General features: G+C 39.6%; 1 protein-coding gene across 1 annotated transcript; it reads left to right on the top strand.

Annotated features, from left to right (window-relative positions):
* Nucleotides 1-1,853: 1,853 nt before the first annotated feature.
* On the top strand, nucleotides 1,854-21,171 carry LOC117438502 (dnaJ homolog subfamily C member 3-like; the record flags this gene model as incomplete). Its single annotated transcript, XM_034073993.1, has 8 exons — nucleotides 1,854-1,974; nucleotides 2,586-2,660; nucleotides 10,975-11,127; nucleotides 12,420-12,601; nucleotides 14,362-14,481; nucleotides 16,276-16,381; nucleotides 16,488-16,608; nucleotides 21,039-21,171. Coding segments are annotated over exons 1-8 (959 nt in total), but the record flags the coding sequence as incomplete, so codon positions are not given.
* Nucleotides 21,172-22,650: the final 1,479 nt, after the last annotated feature.

Here is a 22,650-nt window from a genome sequence, read left to right as displayed (position 1 = left end):
AGCCTTAACTTGGATTTGATGAGAAGTCCAGTACAGTTTGTGGCTGTTCAAATGCAGGTGGCAGTGGTGTCAGGTGCCTGCAGGAAAGAAATCCTCTGCTTTGTTGGAGCAGCCGGTAAAACTATGGTATGACCACCTGTGTTGTGGCCTTGACAGGATTCTTAGCTGTATGTTGATTTGAGCCTGATTGCTGGAACTGTGATCAGACTTGTTTCTTTTTTGTATTCTGCCTTTTTGAGAAGAAAGTGCAGTTTGCCGACTGTGTTTGTAGAGGAGGGGAGAAATGTTTCTAATGCTAATTTGTCTGTGTTTCATTATTGTAGACAGAGAGGTAAATGGATAGTTTTGTTTTGCCTGCCTACTTTTTTTCCTTGTTCGTTTTTCTTGTGGGTTTTTGGTTGGTTGTTTTTTGTTTTGCTTATGTTCAAACTTCTAAAGTAGAAGAAAGCTATTGCCCGTTTTCTCTCCCGTTAAATTTACAACTGTTTCTTCAGTCGTGTCATGTTGATGGCTTATGCTTTCTCTCTGGGTAAATGCCAACTGCTGTTCATTACTGTTACTGGGGAACTGAGGCAAAACTGTCAGAAAGACCATAATCCTTCTGGGATGGAATGTGCTTTCTGGGTTTGCTCTTTTCCTCTCTTTCATCCTTTGTGTATTAATGAAGTTCCTTAATTTCAGCTGTTGATGTGTGCCTACCATACATATTTAGTTGCATGCAGTAGGATTTAATACCTCCCTTTTTTGAAAGGTAGCAACATTTAAATATGCTAGATGTCCACCATGTTACTGTACAGCATGGAAGTTGTAATTCAGTTTCAGTGCTGGGCATTCTGACTTTCACAACCAACACATTGGAGAGAAAGGGTGCAGATACTTTTTCCAGTGGGACTTGAACTAGCATTTTGGTAAGAGAGGTGGCCAGCTATGAAACTTGGTTCCTGACCGTAAGATTTTTGGCAGTGCTGTTTATTCCATTTATTTTAAAGTTGAACTTTAACCTCAGATGAGATGAGGACAATAAATACTTGTTTTCTGTGACAGATATGGGTGTCTTGTCTACAAACTCTGGTGATTTTTTTAATAGCACAGTAGAAGTCTACTGTGTATGGTTGGTTGGGTGGTTTAAGTTGCTCTTGAGAGCCTGTTTCTTTGAAATACTGCATAGAGGAGAATACTGAGGGAAGTCTTACTCAGTTTCAGAAACTGATTGCCTTCTGTAAGGGGGTACGTATGTGCTAGCCTTAAAATTGTTAAAATAGCCGGATCTTGGAAGTTTGACCAGCATACAATGTGGAATATGTGGGCCTTGAAGTTAGCCTTCAGGTTTTACTAATGTATGTCCATTTGTCTGTCACGGAGAAGGGGGTGTTAGTATCCACTTTAGTATTAAAGAAAGAAGCTGCTGCTAGTTCAATAGATGATTGGTTTATGTGTCTGTGTGTGGGCATTGGACTTGCATATTGGTAATTTTGGAGTTACTTGCTTGCATCCTGTATGATTGACAGGGACTGGAATGGAGAATTATGCATTAATATGCTTTCAAATGCAGGCATGTGGTTGGAGATAAAAGGTTAGCATTAGTGGCTGCTTTCCTGTACAAAGGTGAAAAATGTGTACATGTTTCACTTTCAGTACTCATTTAGAGTTTATTGTAGTTCTGTAATCTTTATTGTTAAATGAAACTGCCTAGTGCTTGGATATTGTTACAAATGTTATGCCTTGTTTATAAGTGCCACTTTTTTCCAGTGGCTTAAAAGTCAGATAATTTTAGTTATTAAAGTTTTGTTTTACCCAAAGTTTCAGTTGCTTTGAGATAGTATTCTGATTACTGTTTGTTCACTTGCAGAGGCAGACTCTGATAACTACATTGCTTATTACAGAAGAGCCACAGTGTACTTAGCCATGGGCAAATCAAAAGCAGCAATTTGTGATTTAAGTAAAGCGGTTGAATTAAGGCAGGACTTCACATCAGTAAGTATTACTGCGATTGAAAGTGTTCAAGCACAAACCCCCCCTGCTTCAAATTTGTTTTTTCAGGTTTTGCTCAACAGAAATATAGTATTACTCATAAGGCTTTTAACAGGGTAAAATAATAGCAGGGGTGTATGTGCTTTAATTTGTAGCTATGCTGAGTACAGTCTAGACAGTTATTCTAACAACTAGTAGTAGATTCATTAAGTTCATGTTCCTCATGGGTTTACGCTGAACATTTCTCTTGCTTGTGGTTATTCAATTATTTATTCTGATTTCTTAAATCTGTTATAATCAAGTAACTGGTGTAAGGTAAACATTAACTTGTGCTTTGTGCAACTCTTCAGATGAATTCTTTACATGAGTTTCAGCTGCTCATAAAAACTATGGCTGCTTTTTCTCCATCAGTTCTGGTGCAGTGATCCTTTACCATCAAAGAGGCTTTTTAAGAATGCCAAATCAAGAAGATGAGGAACGGGTGTTGTGATCTCTTTCAGCTTGTTAGCTGTAGTAAAATTCAACTTTCTTTTTCTTGATAAAGGAAGCTGAAGTTTATGTTCATAATTTGCTGAATTCCAGTTTGTACATAAAAAGAAATGGTTTTATTTCAGGCGAGATTACAGAGAGGACACTTACTGCTCAAGCAAGGAAAATTTGATGAAGCAGAGGATGACTTTAAAAATGTGGTAAGTTGGAAGCCTAAGTTGAATGACATCATTGCTTTTAAGGTTGGATTCTGAGTCTGAGGAGTTCCCCATATTTCATGCGTGACGTGACATTGACAATACTTTTCCTCCGTGATCAGAAAGTGCTCAGAGTTTCCATACAAACACAGTTGGATGTTACCCACCTAAAGCTCACTTGGGTTGTTTTGTTTTTTTCTTTTTAATGTTCATGGGTATGTGTACATTTCAGCCTTACATTGCGAAAATAAACTCATCTAGAACAAAATTCCTCAGAGAAAATGTGAAACCCTATTCCTTCTCTGCACAAAATTTCTGTAAGCATGAGCATAAGTAAGATTCATTCTTATTCTTACCCTTCAAGAGTTGCTAGTTGAACAGCTTGCATATTCCTTATGCCAAAACAAATAGAATTTGAAAGTGTAATTGCAAATGCGGGAGAGTATTCAGCTCTGATTAACAGAGGACATAGTTGCTGCTGTAGCAATTACGTGATGTCGGTGTTGAATCTGAGTGTGTATGCATCTCTTTGCTGTTACTGTTTCTTGAAGTATAGCTTAATGCTATGTAATGGAAATGCTGCGGTCACTTGTCAGGGAACTTGCCGTTTTCCAAACCAACTGCAAAAATTTAAGATTACTGCCTTTAGTCTTTGGTATTTTTTCTTGTAAATGAGAGGGGAGGAAAGAAGGTGTGAGTCTGTTAGGGATTGAGTAGCTCTTGAAGTGATCTCAAGACTTACACCCAGACTCTACTTTTTGCTAACAAAAATGGTAGGGGCAATACTAGCCATTAGAAAGCTTTGGCTCATGTTGTGATTCACTGGTCAAGGAGCCGAAAAGAATAAGTTGTACCTGGAAACTTCTTTCTGCTACTATTGCAGATACAATGCAAAGAAATACCAGTGGGATCTTAGGGTAAGACAGGGTGGAAATGCTGTATTAAAAAAAACCCCAAAACCATACACACACAAACCCAACAAAAAACCCTAAACAAACAACACCACAAAAACCCCAGCAAAACCCAGAACCAACCTTCACCCCATCCATTCTTTTTTGCTGAAAGTCTTGCTTTGAAGAAAAATAATCCACTTTCTTTAGTGTGCAGGCTTGCAGGATGTTACTGAGAGTAGGTGTTCCTGAGAACATCATACGTGTACAGAAGTGAGTTGTGGGATGTAAAAATGTGGGAGTTTCTGCCTTCAGTGTTGTTTTATTTTCCTGAGGAAATAGTTGTGTAGATGAGATGGGCTTTCTTTTGGTAAAGCCTTCTTTGAAGTATATTATATGCCCTTAATGATTGTAGATTATTTCTCTTGTGTGACTTCACACAGGAGACTCTTTGGGTCAGGTGCTGATTTCAAGGGAGCAGATCAGAATTTAGAGTATTTTCCGCTTTTGAGTTGGAGAAACCATGTCAGGGTGTGGAAACTAGGGAGAGTAATTTTACTTGGACTATCAAAGATAGACATGTAGGAGTGAGATGGTTTGTAATTCCCTGTGTGATGGTTGCATTAAGAGTCAATATCAGCAGTGTTCCTTTGTGTGCGTACCAGAACTGCAAGGTGACTGATAATAGTGATCTGTCTGTAAATGTTTTCTCCAAGCATATTCCAAAGTCTGAATCCCAGTGGAGACTTTGAAAAGCATTTTTTTTTCTTCCCATCCCTCCTCTTAAGGTCATGTTCTTGAAAGGGATCTCAGTGTTTCAGGAGATGCAATCATTTTTGAGGCAGAGAAATAGCAAGAAAAGATCAGCCCATCTATATGGAGGCAGGGGGATGACAAGTAAACTTTCCCAGGTTGTAACAGCAGTGGTTTTCTGTAGAGCTTGAAAGAATCATTGGAACTATTCTTTACATAGAGTAGTACCACTATCCTTTAGTGTATAAACATGAAAAAAAATCATATCCTTAAATTCTATTTGCATGATTTTGTAGTACATGGGAAAAGTTTCACAAGCACCCTGTACCTCTTTGAAGTTACCTGACTGCTGAGCAGAACAGTTTCTCTGTATTTCTGCCTCCTGTGGCATATTGGTACTGGCTCTCTTGTGAGGCAGTGCCAGTGTGAGAGCAGGCAGTGGGAATGCCTGACTGAAAAGGATGGGAGCACTTCTTTCAGGGACAGAGCTGCTTCAAGCCCCAGTCTTCATGCATTGTTTTGAGGTGTCTTTATTTGTTTTGTCTACTTTGTACCTCCCTGTTGGCTGAAATTCATCATGAGGTTTGGGTAGAAGGTGTGGTTCAGGTTTATGCCTCAACATAAAGTGATAAAATCATAGAGTGGTTTGGGTTGGAAAGGACCTTAAAGATCATCTAGTTACAACCCCCCTGCTATGGGCAGGGACACCTTCCACTAGACCATGTTGCTTAAACCCTCATCCAGCATGACCTTGAATGCTGCCAGGGGTGTTAAGCAATACTACATTTCTAGGAACCTCTCCATTTAGTCAACAGATGCATGAAGCTGATGGAATTCCTTACATGGACCAGGACTTCTTCCATGTAGTGATACAGAATCACAATTTGATAATCTTTAGAAGATGTTTAGCATTTTTCTTTGCAACTCAGTTACCTGTTTTGAAGTCTAGGACCTAGAGGGTAACAAAGCTTATAACAAGTGTCAACGTAGGGGTCTAATTCTTGTGTTCAGAGTCTTCAGGATGTAACAAGGATTAAGAAGTCCTTAGCACACTTCGGAAAGTTATTGCTCACAGCATATGAATAGTATTTATTTCACTGCTCAAACTTCGGGTGGATGTTCATATGCTTTAATACCAAGTTCCTTCTGTTTTGGTTAGTAGTTTCTGAATAATAGAAGTCAACAGGACAGATCTGTGGGCACATCAGCGCTCATATCCGTAGCCTCAATCCACAAAAGCTCTGGAATATTTATCTGTAAGCATGTGATTTTTAGTGAAATTAAAAGAAATATTGATATGTTTTGGTTGACGAAAGGCCTTCTGAAAATATGACAAAAGCAATGCAAGTCCTGACAGCCCTTTGTATATGCCTTATAATGTCTGTGACCCTGCTTGTGTGCTAGAGAAAATGCTAAGTATTTAAATTGCTGAATTCAGTGTAAGGCACGAAAATAGAAAAGAAATTCCACCTAGTCTGTTGGAAAGTGTGGAAAGGACCAAGCTATCATATTTAAGTCTTCCTGGTTTTGAGAGTAACTATAATGCTTACAGTTGCAGTGTGTTGCAATAAATACTCTAAATTTAGGTGCCCTAAATATGCACTTCTGTCTCCTTTGGAAGCATAATCATTTAAAAGCTGGAAACTGAAGGTACTACTTCCAGCTCCACTAGATGTCAGCCAAGGCCAAGTGGCTGAGCACTGTACATCTGCAAATTGTCTTGTAGAGAAGTCCTCAGCTGTTGCGAAGTACACTGGATAATAGTTTTCTGTGATTGGTTGCTATATGTAATAGTATTATCTGGGATGTAGGTGGAGGAGACCGTCTTAAGTTACAGTGGCATAACTTCATTTGACTAAGTTACTAGGGAATCTTGGGTTGGGTGTTTGAAGCTCTAGTAACCAGATCGAAGTAACATTAGACTTCCAAATACATTCCTCTGTGGTCCTGTGATCATCTGTAGCTTTCTAGGTAAAGACTGCAAGGTATTTCCTTGCTTTTTTTCCATCTGCCTAACATCACAATAGTGTTAGCTAATATATTGCTCTGCCAATGCGGAGTTTTCCTTTGTGCACTGTTGTTGAGCACGTGGATGTCTTAATTTTAGATAACACAAACAGTGGAGGTTCCTTCAGTTCCCCTGGATGTTTTTCACAAGCCAAAGCAATTTTCATTGCTTGTGTATTTACATTTTTAAGAAGGAAGACAATTAAACAGCTTTAGAATGTGTAGATGTATGCCTACATGAGTGGCACTGGACCACTCTAAGCAAGGTATAGAAACAGTGCATCTGTAACATTTTTTTTAACAATTTCATTTTAACAACAGTATTTAGGAGGGTTTTTTTCAAGCTGATATTGTCTGTTTATAATACATACTAAGATACTCAAATGCTATGGGTGAATTGTTTGTATATTTTTAATCTGTATCCTGAGTATGGATTTAGAGTTGTTGGTGTTTTTTCTCTAAGGTGGTTGTAACTGTTCTTCCTTAGAATTCCTGTGCCAAGTGCCCAACTTCTTCCTGTATCATCAATGAGCCATTGCAAAGAAAGATGTAGTACTATGTAGATGGAAAGAAGGACAGATTGTTAAACCGCTGAATTAGCTTAGGCATGTCTTTTAACCCTTTGCTATATTTCTGAGAAAAGATCCTGAAGCAAAGAGTTCGTACTAAATTTGATAGCAGGAAGTACTTGCTCTGTTTATAGAATCACAGAGTGGTTTGGGTTGGAGGGGACCTTAAAGATCATCCAGTTCCAATCCCTCCGCCATGGACAGGGTCACCTTCCACTAGATCAGGTTGCTCAAATCCCCATCCAGCCTGGCCTTGAACACTGCCAGGGATGGGGCAGCCACAGCTTCTCTGGTCAACCTGAGCACCTTCCAGCACACAAAACACAAATGGTGCTATGTAGTTTAACATTGGTCTCACTTCAGTGTTTTGTCACTGCTGATAAAGTTTGGATGCCCTGCTACTAACAAACTTTTCTGAAGTAGTGGTGCATTGTATTTTTTTATGTAGCTTTGTGTGTGGTTGGTGTAACTTTTGTGTATAGTTAGGAAGGTCACATTGATAGAGTTGTGAAATGCAGTGAAATATGGCAGGTTGGGGGGGTGTGATGTTGTCTATTGAAAACCAGCATGGATTGTTTACCTTGTTAAAATGCTTTTCCCATCGGAAAACTTTTGACTACTTGGTGTTTGACTGTAAATGCAACACAGCCATCCCAAGGCTGCCTAGTTAAAGTAAAAATGATTGAAACACTTCCAATATGCCAAGAAGATGCTGTGTTTCACGAAGTGAACTACTAATACCTGTTTTCCACTGTCCTGGGTGCAGTAAGCTAGCTAATGTTGTGAAGTTTTGTGCCTTGAGATGAAGTTGTAGAAGAAGCTAGCTTCCTCACTTAGAGTAAGGGGGAAGAAGGTAGATACATGTTTGAATGCTGTAAATCTCAACTTAGTTGAGAGAGGAGGATAATTTTGTTCCCCTTTAATCTTGCTTACCTGGGGGGAGGGGAAAATGGGGGGAAGAAGGGGAGTAGGGTTTTGCTTAACCTAGGGTGGGTTTCTTCCCTGTATTGAGACTAGGCTGTAAAGCAGCACCCATAGTAGTAAGTCTGTGCTAGAGAATTATTTATAGTAACAAAGCCATTCCTGCATACTGGTTTTTTATTTTCTGTACAGGAATTGAGCGCAGGTTTGGGGTGGAGCATGTCAGTAGCAAATGAATGCTGCTGTTAACAGATGGCTAGCTCTACTGCAATTTAAACTGCAGCTAATTTACCATTCTATTCCAAATGTAGTAAACATCAGACAGTGAAGGATGTACTAAGAATACATTCACCAATAGCAGTGTGCTTGTGCAGCAGAACTGAGCACAACATATCTTCTGACTTTGTGCCTTGAGGCCACTAATGAAGCATGTAGAGGAGTGTTAGGTTTGCCTTGGACCTGTATTAAATTCAGCTGAAGGGTGTTTTGTAATACTTTGCTCCTTTCTTGCTCCTTTAATACCATGTTTCTTTCTAGCACACTTAGTGTGAGCAGTTGTTCTGAGTTGTCCCCCCCAAACTTCCTGCTTCAGAGGAAAAGCAGAAATAATGAATCATGTTTCAGTTATTTGAAATGATGACAGTCCTCTGATCACAGGGCAAAAACACGGGGGGAAGAGGGGGAGGGAAGAAAGTAAACCAAAATGAGAGTATTAAGTAGCTACATCATGTTTTCAGCCTTTTCCTAGGAGCTGAATGTAAAGCTTTATTTAATATTACTGATTAAACCATCACACCAATGCACTAATTACCTAATAAGAGCTTCTGAGTGTATATGTTCATCATACTGTAGCACACAAACACTTGATGGCTTTAGTTTGAATGATAGCTTGAGATATTTCTTTACCAGGATGGTTTGTACTGGCCAGAATTACCTAGGATGTTTCACTCAAATGGTCATTATTGCTGTTGGGCTTGTCTATGGTTGCAGCATTGCTTTTCATATTCCACTGACGTTTTTCTTCAGATAACTAAGAAGAAACATACGGTGTGTCTTAGTGCAGTGCTCCTGTGAGATAAGCTTAAATGGAAATACAAAGCTTGTCCATAGCAAAAGCTCTTTATTTTTAAGAGCAGAAAATGCTAAGAAATACAGAGAAATTAAGCACATCAGCTGTAACTAAAGAGTTCAGAACTTCAGAGAGCTTTGTAGTCTTGGAACTTTAAAATTACAGGGGCAGAAATTTGCCTCTGCTACAAGCTCCAGAGCTGGGGGAGAAGCAGGATGCACAACATCCAGGGGTTTATAGGCAGCTTCTGCTGTAACTGGAAGAAAAGCTTTGTGAGACTTATGTTGGGAATTAGCCTACAAAGGAGAAAACTCTTTAATCACATTCCTTTCCTTGTGCTGCAAGATGGTGTAGGGGATAAAGGAGAATTGTCAGGTCTATGTACAACTTGATTTTTGCCAGAGTAAAATAAAACAGCTGGGTAAGGTTCAAAAAGACCTAAAATGAATCTAAGGTAGAGGTGGGACTTGTGCATGCTTTTGATGTGGTGTTTAGGCTTTTTGCTTTCATATCCTTCAGTGTTAGAACCAAGGGGAATTTTGTTAAAGTGTTCTGAAGGCTGATTTTGAATTACATTACATGTGGATTACACTGAGAATTGCATTACATTGAAGCACAAAATCTGAGTGTTTGAAGAACTTAGTGATGAGAAAAAGGGAAGAGGCCACTTTGAGATAAAGGAGGAAAGAAAAAGTCAGGAGTGACTTTGAGGACCCAGTAACTTCAGTTAACATTTTGTGTTAAAAAAAAAAAGAAACAAAACGTGGTGCAAATTTTTTTCAGAGCAAACAAAATAATAATAAAAATTCAAGTCCTGTTGGTGGTCTGTCCCTTTTAAAACTTTGGAAGTCATTGTGATTGTCAGCAAGTGTTGAGCCAGTGCCTTATCCAGGCTAATCTTGCAAATGAATTCCTGGCCCATATCTGTCCTTACAGAATTATAGTCGTTAGGGTTGGAAGGGACCCCTGGAGATCATATAGATGAACTCGCCTGCCAAGGCAGGTCCACCTAGAGCGTGTCACACAGGAACACGTTCAGGCAGGTTTTGAATGCCTCTGGAGAGGAAGATTCCACAATCCTCCTGGGCAGCCTGCTCAGTGCTCTGCCACCTTCATAGTGAAGAAGTTCTTCCTCATGTTGAGGTGAAACTTGAGGTGTTTTAGTTTATGGCCACTGCTCCTTGTCCTGTTGTCAGGCACCACTGAAGAGTCTGATACTATCTTCCTGACATCCACCTTTGAGATACTTACGTGCATTAATGAGATCCCATCTCGGTCTTCTCTAGACTACCAGGCCCAGTTTGTGCAGTCTCTCCTTGTAGGAGAAATGCTCCAGACCCCGATCATCCTTGTGGCCCTGGGTCTTCCTGGGTGGAAGCAGAGGTGCCTGTGAGGCTTTTGGATTTTTAAGTTTTTTTCTGAAAATAGCAAATGCAATATAACACCTTCTACTTGCTCAGAGAGGGGGGCTTGAGAAATGGGAGTCTCTGTAGAAGAAAACTTCAGGCTCATTTGCAATTACATATGAAGCAGAAGGCACAGATTCCCAGCTGATCCCAGTGTTCAGCCTTTCCCCCATGTGTGGCATCTTAACTTGCTGCTGTAGCCACTTTTTGTGGGGGGAAATAGAAGAAACAGCTTTACAGTAATGCTGTCTGTGACATGTTACACTGATTTCTGTCATGAATTTTTAAATACATATTGTACTTAATGTCAGGTATGTGATTCTACTATGTGGATATTTCTGCTGATGCTGAGGAATGAAGTGTATGATAACTGTAGAGAGATGAATTAACTAGACTACAATTGAGAGATCCATGAGTCATCCTGTGGTGATGGGGGGACTAACTTATGTATGATGTGTCCAATGGTAAGCAGTCAGGCACTGTGGCAGGAGGAATTGGATTTTTCTCACTTGCTGCAACTTGTATTGAAGCTAAAAATGCTTGTCTTTTTCTGAAGTTTGGAGTTGGAAACATTTCCAGTGCAATTTTAAAACTGATTTGGCTTTATTGGCAGCTTTAGTCAGTTCTCCACGATATGATTATTTATGGGACAAAAAGAGATCCTTGAAGAAGCATTTCAGTCTCTCTCCTTAATGCTTGCAGCTTAAATCCAATCCTAGCAATAATGAGGAAAAAGAAGCCCAGACTCAGCTGACAAAATCTGATGAGCTACAGCACCTGCATTCACAAGCATTATCTGCCTACCAGCAAGAGGATTATGAAGCCGCTATTTCTCTTCTTGATGAAATCTTGGCAGTAAGTGTGAAGTATAATGGTACTGTGAAGGGGAAGTATGAGCTCCTGTCTGACATCTGTGTATTTTTGTTTAATAACTTTTTCACTGATAGAAAACACTTGGTGTAACTGGCCCAGTTTTGCTGAGCACTGTGAGTCCATAATGAGAGAGTAGAGAATGCTGAGCACTACTTGCAAAAAGTCAAAATAAGAGTTTTTAGTTTGGGTTAAAGAGAGAACTTCAGCCAGTCTTATGTTGCAGATAACTTCCTTGATCGTACTTTGCTATTGTTTCACAGTTTGGTGTTCTTGGGGAAGATGGGGAATAAATTGTTCTCAAACCAATGAAGTTTTGCCAAATATAGAAGGTGTAGGTTTGTCATCTAGATTTTTCACTGCCTATATGCAGGCAGGTTTTGTCTTGAGTGAATGAAGTAACAAGATTAAACCCACGAAGTTAGAAATGTAAACATCTCTCTGGTTTACAGCTTGTTCCGTAGATACCTGTGTGTATCGAATCTTAATCAGTATAGGTAGGCTGATCATATAAGTGTAAATAACTCATCATGGGCATTTTGTGTGTCATATAGAAATATATATTAGAAGACTGTTAACTGCTTCAACTCTTCAAGTGCAAATTAACACAGATGTGGAATTGACAACATTCTGGCTTTTGCTGAAGAACCTGCCAAAGGGTGGGAGTTTGTTTATGGAGAGGGAATGTGGAGAAGCATAAAAGCCTTGTTCTCTAAAAGCATGGCTTACAAACAAATGATAAGACCCAGAATAAATTCTCACTAGAACAAATTATGATTAGCATTTCCTTTTCTTTGTATATTGTGACATTATTACTTCTGTATATATATCTTTAAAATATGGATACCAAGATCAGATCTTGTGTGGCTGAATCTTGCCCTCAGGTCTCTTTCTAGAGGACATCTGACAGCTTGATCCTTGCTGTTCATTACCCTGAGTCTTTTGGGAAGATATAATAAGTTATGATTCTGATATCCTTCACTGGAGGCTCAACAGACTGTCCCAGTTTAAGCAGTGCCAACAGATTAAATTCATCTCTCTGCATGAGCTTATTGAATCACTTACAAATTTTTCAGGCCTTTGTTTTCTATGTGGGCAGGTGCATCACAGCATCCACCAGGAAGCAGAGATGCTAATTTCATGTGCTCTGCATGCAGCTTGAACCTTATGCTATTGCAGGTGGCAAAGTGAAATTAAATGGGGCTTTTCTTTTGCTGGGGAGGAAAAAAAGTGAAGTGTTATAGACCAAAAACAAGCTTTAATTTTGATTTCTCAAGGTTTGTGTTTGGGACGCAGAGCTACGGGAACTTCGAGCTGAGTGTTATATAAAGGAAGGAGAACCAAGCAAAGCCATTAGTGACTTGAAAGCTGCTGCCAAATTAAAGAATGATAACACTGAAGCCTTCTATAAGATCAGCAGAATATATTATCAGTTGGGAGACCATGAATTGTCACTCAGGTAATTTTCCTGTTTGCTGTAACCATTATAATTGAGACGCAATGTGGTGATATAGGTCATGATAAACCATGAAATATCTATGTTGTCTGGTTTTTGGATGGAGTAGCATCTCTGGCTTAGATCTGATAAAGGAAGCTCTTTTCCAGAAGCTAAGAATTGGCAGTGAAGACACCATGCTTATTCTTGGCAGACCAGCCATCAGTGGTTCCTAGCATCTTGCTTACCAAAGTGGAAGCCATAGTGCAAGTCTGTCAGAGTTGCTTACGTTACTGCTTTATTGCTTTTCTCCATCTCTAAACTTGCTTTGGTGGAGCTTTTTTTTTTTTTTAACCTTCAAACTTCGTCCAACTTAAGTTTACAGTGCAAACAAAAGATGTATGCATTAAGTCTTGGTGCTAGGCTAGCTTTTCATTTTGAAGAGTGGAAACAAAAGATTACAAGCTTATAAATAAAGTCCAGAAGCATCCAAGTGTAAGAAGCTGGGGATCCAGAGCTGTCAATGTTTCATTCTTGAAGGCAGTGTCCAGTATTGGAATATTTTTTGACAACACCCTACCCTTTTATTCATTTTTGCTTAAGTTTAAGGTGTTATTCCTATCCATTCCTAGTCAGCCCTGCAGATTACTGCCCTTGCCCAATGTAGACTCTTAACTTCGTACTCTATGCCTAGCCGGACAAATAATTTAATCCTTTTTGCACATGAGTTGTTTCTGTGCAGCTCATCACCTCAGATGCTCTGCCTGCCTTTCCAAACTCCTTCCAATATGGTTTCTACCACAGAATCTCTTCAGTAAGACTTCTTCTCTCACCCACCCCCTGAAATTCAGACATGAGCACACTCTGTTAACTTAATCAAAAAGTTTTTACGAGTACAATTGAGAGAGCTGCTGAAGAATAGAATAGTATCAGTATAAAGGAATAAGCCTCTTTATTCTTCTCTGACACTTTTCTATTTCTTGCATCATAAGATATAGTATGAGAGTTGTATAGCTCTTGGACTTGCTGGCTAATGAATTGTGTCCTTCCCTTAGTTTCTCCAGTTTACCTTTACAGGCTTAATGATTTTCAAATAGGTGGTTTTGTGTGTGCTTAGGAAGAAGATGAGATTTTATGATCTTCTTCTAAAAATAACACCTTGGTTGTTCTATGATGACTCTATATGGTACAAACCTCATATTCTTTCATATGATTGCATTCTGGAGGGGTTTAAGACTTTGGCCTATTTTAAGAAGTATCTGCCCTAATCAGAGTCTGATTAAACAGTCTTTGCAGTGAAAAGTCAGGCTCAGGTTTGGCTGAGATGTCATCAAAAGCATGGGTCTTAGTTGAGCTTCATCTGTTTCAGGCAGTATAAAATACATTTCCACATGGGTATTGTAATATAGCTGAGTTAAATATACAAGAAAATCACAGTCAGTTGCATCTGATACCTGATGAATGTAATTTCATTCCCAGTGTATATTTTTCTTCTGCTGTTTAGTCAGTTATTAATGTAACACTTGTCAGTCTCTGCCTATTTGGCAGTACAAAATAATTGAATCCAAAACCAGACAAATATTCCTGTATGTTCTGGAAGTCTTTGTTCCACTTTAAATTCATTTTCTTTTTTTAACGGAGAGATTGTGTAAAAGTCATCAACTGTTTTTCTGGACAGCTTATAGATGTTACATTGCACCTCCAGATGAAATGTCATAATGTGTGGTGATGTCTTCTGTTTCGGTTTCTGTTTTTATTTTCCATTCCTACTTCCTTGGAAACAGTGAAGTCCGGGAGTGTCTGAAACTGGACCAAGATCACAAGCAGTGCTTCTCTCTGTATAAACAAGTAAAGAAACTCAATAAGCAGATTGAGTCAGCAGAGGAATTCATCCGAGAAGGCAGGTAAGTGTTCACTGCTATATTAAAAACAAAGAGGAAAACCAGCCACTGCTGAGGTGCCAACTTACTATTGATTGAGGAGTTAAGTGATGCTTTCTGCAGCTGGCAGTTAAAGTGGATAACTGAGCACAGCGCTCAAGTTGCAATCAAGATAAATACTGACTCACATAGTGACAGTTCTATTCTGATTCCTTCTGATGCCACTGTCTTTGCATGGTTAGCTTCTTTATAAAGAAGGCAGTAAGACTGAGATAGGGATGATACCTGTCAGCTCTCATATATTGTTTGTTGGCACTGATGATGCCACACCTGAGTGCTGCACTTCCCAGTACAAGAGAGATGAAACTACAGAGAGAGGAAGTCCAGCAAAGTGCCACTAAGATGATGGAGGGACTGGAGCATCTCTGTCCCTGTGAGGAAAGGCTGAAATAGCTTTGACTGTTCCACCTGAGCCTTCTCTTCTACAGGGTGGTCTCATCAATGTATATAAACACCTGAAAGGAGGATACTGAGAGGGTTCAGCAAACCTTTCAGTGGTGCTCAGTGACAGGACTGGGGCAATGGGTGCAAGGGGAAACAGGAAATCTCATTTGAACATAAAGTACTCCCCAGTACCCCCTTGTTTTCACTGGTGCTGGTTACCTAGAGAGGTTGTAGAGTCTCCCTGCTTTGGAGGTACTCAGAATCTCGATACGGATATCAGGTCTGGATATGGCAGCCTGCTTTAGGTGGCTCTGTTTCAGCAGGGGAGTTGGATCAGATGACCTCCAGAAGTCCCTTCCAACTTCAACTATTCTGTGATTAAAAGCCCACGTTTTTAGATTAAACCCACCTAGTAATTCTGCAGTCCCTTGACAGCAAAAATGGATCTGACTAATGGGTGTCTTTAATGCACCCTATTAAATGGTAGACAATTCCTCTGTATTCTTCTGTTTCTTACTTTATTTCAGTTTTGTGTGTTACAAAGCACACAATATCCAACTGTAATCTAAGGACCCCTAATAAGTGATTAAACATTGTCAAGGTGGCTTTTCAAAATGAAGTATATCAGGAATGTGAATCAGCACTACTGAAGACAGTTTTATTAAGTTAGCAATCTGTTTGGGCTCTTTTCACTTCAGTCTTCTAATTTAAGCAAGTATCGGCACATTTTTGGGGAGTGTTCCGAGAGCTTGAATTTCTCCTGGCTTGTAGCAACCCATTGGTTCAGTCACACACTTGCATTTTTAGGTGAATTTTCTAACCAATTTCTTACTCAAACCATGGAACTTGAGCATTTTTGAAACCTTCACAGCAAAAATACCTTTTACGGTGGGACTTGTGAAAAGGAGGAAGGGAGAAAACAACCGTCTGATTCAAGCTGCCATCAAGGGCTTGTCTTTTTGTACCAAGAAATGCAAATAATACACACAGCAAGACTCCAGTTTTAGTCCATCTTGTGTATCAGAGAGGGAAATGCTTTTCTCCAAGTACAAAGTGGTGTGTTGGACAGAAGGCAAGTCTAGAGACTGTTGTCTGTGCACAGTAAGGGATGGTAGTTTTTACCTTCTGCAAAACTGTGCCAGGCATAGTCCCTGCTCTTCTGTTTTGTAGCACAGAAAAGGGAATGGGGATGTAATTGAAGTGGCTGAAAGGTTTCTTCATACTGTTGTCTCACACCACACCTTTAAAACTACTAAAGTTAAGATACATTGCTATAAGGATGTAAAAGTGTGTGGATTTTTAAACTTGTAAATACATCACACCATGAAATTGTTACTGCATATCATGATATTATGCTTATTGTGATTTAAACAGGTATCAAGATGCTATCAATAAGTATGAGTCTGTAATGAAAACTGAGCCAGATGTCCCAGTTTATGCTACTCGTGCCAAAGAAAGGATCTGCCACTGCTTGTCAAAGGTAATACTGGTTATATCTGTCTGTAAGCTTCTTTAAAGCAAACACCACCACAAAAAAAAACAAGCCACAACACTACATGACTTCTGTTGTACTTTCTCCTCCCTAGAACCAGCAGGCTGCAGAAGCCATAAAAGTTTGTACAGAAGTTCTGCAATTGGAGTCAACCAATGTGAATGCCCTGAAAGACAGAGCAGAAGCTTATCTGCTGGAAGACCTTTATGAAGAAGGTACAGTTGTATGCAATTTGCACATACTTTTTTGTGTGCATTTAAAATGCAGTCAGTGTTTCAACTGTTTTTTAACATGTGCTTTGATTCTGTACTATGTTATCCCTAATCAGCACTGGTAGTTGCAGATTTCACAAAAATACCTGCTGGTAATTTTGCCTTGATGAGTATAAGTGGAAGGTACTTGCTCTATCTACAGCACAGTTGTCTTTACAACAGTGGGCTATGCTCAGGATGTTTTATGAGGCTGCAGCTTAGCTTACTTAAACACATTTTATATAATCAGCAGTGTCAGGTAACTAGAAGTAAGAGGTAATTATAGTTAGGGTGATATAAATCCTTTTTGGGAACTCCATTTTAATGTCTTTATATGGCAGCATGAAACAACACCGTTCCACCCCCTAGCATGTGTTGAGGGCAGATGAAAATGATAGCCATTGCTTCACCTCTATGGGTCTGTTAAGAGCAGTAAACTGATGCCACTCCTTAGGCTGAGTTTTCCATGCAGGCTTTCCATAAAAAGCATATTGTTACATGGTCTCATCTACAGCCTCAGGAAGCAGGGACTGAGGAGTAAGTGCCTCGCATACACCATTATGTTGTTACCTAGTTTCTTTGAGTGCTAATATGCTATTTAAAAAAACCTTCAAAATCTAATTTAGTGAATCTCGTTTCCACAAGAAACAAGGCTTAAGAAGGAAATTTGGACAGTCTTGGCTGTTCAGCCCCTGAGCTCAGTCATGCAGCAGTTGCTGAAGCATTGGGCTGTTTCAGTCAAACGTGATGGAGAGGACTTGTAGGCTTTAGACCTACAGAAAACTAGTTCCATGATTTTTAGTACTTACAGAGCAATTTTTCTGTTCTGTATTCTGGTACTGGATCTTTTGCTTTAGAACTGAAAAAAAATCTTTCTGATTTAAACATTCATGAGGCAGCTGTTCTCATTTATAGCACACAGATGGGTTTTTTTGCCTTTTTGAGAAATTAAGGAGAGATGATAATGTTCACCTCCTGAAGCTTGCTTCAAATACGAGATACCCATTTTGTTCTCATATTAGGCCTACTTGCTCAAATCAAAACACAGTATAAAGAGGACTGGTGTGGTTTCAGATAGTCCTTTTCATCAGGCCTGTAGACTTTGTACCTCTGAAGTGACTTAGTCCCCCTTTGCTGAGACTGGCAAGCCTTTTTCCCTGTTAAAAGAAAAAGGGTGAAAGCGTAATTCAGAGAACTGATGGCCTTTGTACAAAGGGGGTTGCTTAAAAACCCTCAACAAACCCAAAGCATGAGGAAAAATATCTTCTTTCTGTTTTTCTTAGGCTGATGGTTTTCCCTCTGTTGATTAGAACTGCAGTGTCAGCCTTAAAGTGAGATTCAGGAAGATTTCACAGTGACGAGGCCTCCTTTAGGCATTTCCCCATCTTTTTCTGTACTTCAGAACAGTGGAAGTATACTGAGTGCTGGGAAAAGTGCATGTACAAATGAATAAAAAACCCCTCAAAACCCAAGCACCTCTCTAAAAAGAGTTTAAGGTACAGAATACAAATCTACAAGATAAGCTTGTGCAGAGGTTTTTGATGTAAAAGGAAGAAGTATCAGCAAAAGGAGAACCCAAAGGAAATTTAAGGTTGTTTTCTCTCTTTAAGATGTCTGAATCTTCAGCCTAGAGGAGGGTGCAGATGGGCAGACCAAACAGGCCCTGCTATGAGTCCTCTTTGATGTACCTTTTGCTTCTTACTAATGGACAGAATTGATCTGTTTTTCTTGAAATTGATGAATCTCAATTTGGATCTTTCTAACATTATCATCAGTTAAATCCTCATCTGTTTCTCGTTCATCTAGGATGAGAGAATCTCTCTACTCTTGGAAAGTAGGGGGGGGGGGAAAAGCTTTGTAATGAGGTCCTGCACAAATGCAGCTTGGTCTTCTGATGGAACAAATGCCTGCCTATTATGGGATGTAAGGAAACATGGAGGGGACACACCTAGGATTTGGGAGAACTTATTTCCTTGACTGGAGCCTGCTGGTTTGGCCTGGCCTGGTTCTAAGTGGACAGCCACTCTAGAGCGGAACCATGCTCATCCGAATCCCTGTGGTTTAGCATATAGTCTGCCTTTCTCCTGCCCCTGACAGTAGTGAGATGGTTGTAGTTACACTCTGCCTTCCAGCAGAGCCTCCATAAACACTATTATAGCCCATTAATGTTAGTCTGCCTAAAGGTGCCTCCATTTATCCTTAAGTTTTAACTGCTGTAAAAATGATGGCTGATTTCTCTCTGCTGTAGAGAACAGTAGAGCAATTAAAAATGTAGCCTTATATTTAAAGGGGGAAACTGATTCTCATTCTCCTCTCAAGAAAACTTCAAGCTAGAGGCACCCATTTTTCTGTTTTTAAAGCCAGAAAATTTTGAATTACGTGTAATTCAGAACTTTGAAGGCTATTATTGTTAAGTCTTCAAGATGCATTTCAGTATGTATTGCTGAGTTCTGATTCCCATCAAATGGGTTTAATTACTTTATAATCACATGGGATTCAGGGCTTGTCTACAGAGACAGATGTGTAATGACTCAGTTTTCTGGCTTACCTCATAAGTACAGGAGTCTGTCTGAAGTATACAGCATGAGTTTTGTAAAAGAATTAAAACCCCTACCTTTTCTTTTCCCTCTCCTCCCTACCCTATTGCTGTAAAGAGTCCCTGTTTCAGTAAGACCATAACTGGTTGTTCCTCTAACAGTTGACATGGACACAGGTTGTCAGCAGTTACTGGTGTTTGATAATGCAAATGTACTTGCCATCAGGTGTGCTGGGCACATTCCATCTGCAGTGTGCAGTACAGAAAACCATGCCTTCCTGTGTGCTTAACGCTTGCAGCCTTTAAATCAGGGAGTCAGTCTTGTACTGTCATTGCAAATCCTTGACCCTGAGCAGCTTGGTTTCCAGCAGCGGTGTGTGCTGTAGGTGATGTGGTACTCAGTGATGTTGAGCAATCTGATCTGCATTTGGCAGACATTGTGGTGGGACCTCCCATTATTACATGAAGCAGATTAAGTATTCTGGTGCTTAAAATCATTGGAGTGGTAAAGCAGCATGATGAAATCCCCTGCATTTTCATTCTTTGTATCAGTCTTGACAGCATATGTTGGGCACACGCATTAGTGTACACTCCTGTTTGTTGGGGCTCTTTTTAATGACTGGACAAATAATTACAAATACCAGCAGAAGCCAAAATGCTTTTTTTGAAGCAGCAGATGACAGTGTCAGTGATGTGAAAAATGAATAAAAATTGTTTTGGCTTGTAATAGCACATGGAAGCTATTGGGGCACTGGAAATATTCTTGGATTATTGTGTTGTGGTTTTGTGGTGTGTTTTTTCAGTACCCAAGCTTGCAGTGGTATCAGATGTCTGGGTAATACGAATTCATTAGCACTTCCTGCTGCCTTGCTCAGAAACAGTGAAAAACAAATGTAACACCTGCTGAGAAATAGCATCTGCTTGGAAATAATCTGTTGCAAGTATTTTGTCTAACTGGAGAAACCGAGGAAACTTGGATCTGCAAATGAGATTTTGAAGATCAGAACAGTGAAAGAAGAGCAGTTTCATTAAAGATTTAAAAACAGTTGCTTCCCTTGATAAGTCTTGATATCAAAGAATTGGTAAACTTGATGTCTTCAGCATTCAGTTGCCGCTTACAATAGTAATATAGTTTACTTAAAGTGTTGACCTGAAATGTCTTAATAATTCATGAATACATTACAGTACCTCCTCCTTTCATTCCTGAGAAATGCCACTTCTTGAAATAAAAGATAATGCCTTTGGGAAAACCCCAGCCTTAAAACATGTTATGCAGAAGCATAAAAGGCAAAATATTTGTCTTGCACTAACAGTATGAACCTTCTCGTAATCTGAAATCCATCTTTATTGCCATTAGAGAGGAAGAGGCTTTTTATCCTCGATTGAGGTGAACAGGGAGAAGGAATATTAGTTTAATATTATTTGTCACGCATCTTCGCTTGAGCAGCAGTGTGGGAGTAACACCCTGCAGTGGGCTCTTCAGATACCAGCTCCTGAAATTTCCTTCTTGACTTCTTTTTCATCCCTGTCCTAGATGCTCGTTACATTCATTCGTGTGACTGGTTGTAGCTTCTAGAGAGTGGTCTGACCCACGACTAGTAACATCTCTTCTTTCTTTCCAAAAGTGTGGTGAACCCAGAGAAAGAAAAATGCCTAATTTATATGTGAAAAATTCATCTCCTCTACTCAAAGGTTTTGGGGAAACTTCCCACCCCAAAACAGGGAAAGTTGAAATAAAAGCTCTGCTGTTTACATATGGAAATAGCACACCGTTGTTTTTGGTTAGTGGTTGAGTTCTTTAAATTGAAGTGTATGAAAGAGTTGTGTAATCTTTCTTTTACTTACTTTTTTACTAAAGCTATTAAAGACTATGAGACTGCTCAAGCCAGTAGTGAAAACGACCAGCAGATTCGGGAAGGGCTGGAACGTGCCCAGAAGATGCTGAAGCAATCACAGAAGAGGGATTACTATAAAATCTTAGGAGTAAAAAGGTGAGATATTAATATCTGAGATGATAATATGAACGTTAGTTATTAAACCAGTACATCTAGGGCTGATCATTTGAATTTGTTCTGCGAGTGTTCTGTATGTTGCTACATTCATTTTCCTCCTGTAGCAGTTTAGCAGTGTTCAGCTTTTAAGTAGCATTTGTTTGTAGTTCCTTTTGGTAGAATAAAAAACAACATTGGGAAGAAAGGAAATAGATCCCTTGGCAAGAAACTCTTAGTATAGATGAAGGGTCAGGTGAATGAACTTTGGATGAAATTAAGACTGGAGAGAATTACTGAAAGCAACAAAAAATGAAGCTGTGGCAGGTAGTGTAACAGATGGGAAGGGTTTGAAAGGAGTAACTGAAAGGTACCTAGAATACTTCTGCCATTAACCTTGAGAAACCAGCTTCTCTGACGAGAACTGGACAAATGTCTTAGTTCTGAACTACTATTGCTCATCTTTCCAATTGTGAACTAATTTGATTTTCTACTCCGTATTTTTTGTTACCAATTGTAAGTTCTTCAGACTGGGAACTGTATTCTGCAGGGTAGCGGCAGTAGCATCTCTGCAAGGGAAGTAAATGGGTGGTGAAGGAAAGAGGAGTAATCTTTGTTTAAAGTTGCAGCCTGATTCTTCTGGTTTTTGTGTAAAGAATCTTCAGTTCCACTCCAGAAGGCCGACTAGCACCTCATCATTTTCCTGATGCCCTTAGTTACTGTCTCAGTGTTTAAAATAAACCTGTACATTCACTAATGTGCACATGAACAAGTAGAGAATTTTAAGTTATGTTTTTATCCATGTAGGATGCTCGAAAGCAGGAAATCATAAACGCTTACAGAAAGCTGGCATCCCAGTGGCACCCTGATAATTTCCAGAGCGAGGAAGAAAAGAAGAAAGCAGAGAAAAAATTCATTGATATAGCAGCTGCTAAGAAGTCCCACTGACCCAGGTAATGGTTGTTCTTATGACTTCTTTTTTTTTAATTACATTTTACACTAATGTAAAATTCAGCAAGTGTAAGTCGTTAAGCATTGCAGCTTCCCCTTTTCTCTTTCCCCTCTACCCATCTTAAGAAGACAGTGCAGTAATACTTGCATCCAATCTGTTGCATGAAGTCAGATGTAAACCGGAATGAATTACTGTGTTTCAGTGACTGTGAACTAAAGTCTCTATAGGTATCATTTTGCAGAGATTTCCAGGATTGATTAGCTCTGGAGTTCATAAACTCATACAATGGTTTGGGTTGGAAGGGAACTTAGGATCATAGAGGTCCAACCCCAACTCCCACAGACAAGGATACCTTTTATTAGGACTGGGTTGCTGAAAAACCTGTCCAACCTGGCCTTAACACAACTCATCAAGGACAAAAACACCACAGTTATTGGGGTAGTGCAGCTGTCCTGTTCTTACCTGCCCTATGGGACAGGCAGGTGCTGTCTTGCCTTGCTTTAAGCCAAATGACTTGTTTGAAGTTTTTC

The sequence above is a fragment of the Melopsittacus undulatus genome, unplaced genomic scaffold, assembly GCF_012275295.1.
Source record: "Melopsittacus undulatus isolate bMelUnd1 unplaced genomic scaffold, bMelUnd1.mat.Z mat_scaffold_407_arrow_ctg1, whole genome shotgun sequence".
In the NCBI taxonomy this organism is placed as follows: Eukaryota; Metazoa; Chordata; class Aves; order Psittaciformes; family Psittaculidae; genus Melopsittacus; species Melopsittacus undulatus.
This window is presented reverse-complemented; position numbering and strand designations above follow the sequence as displayed.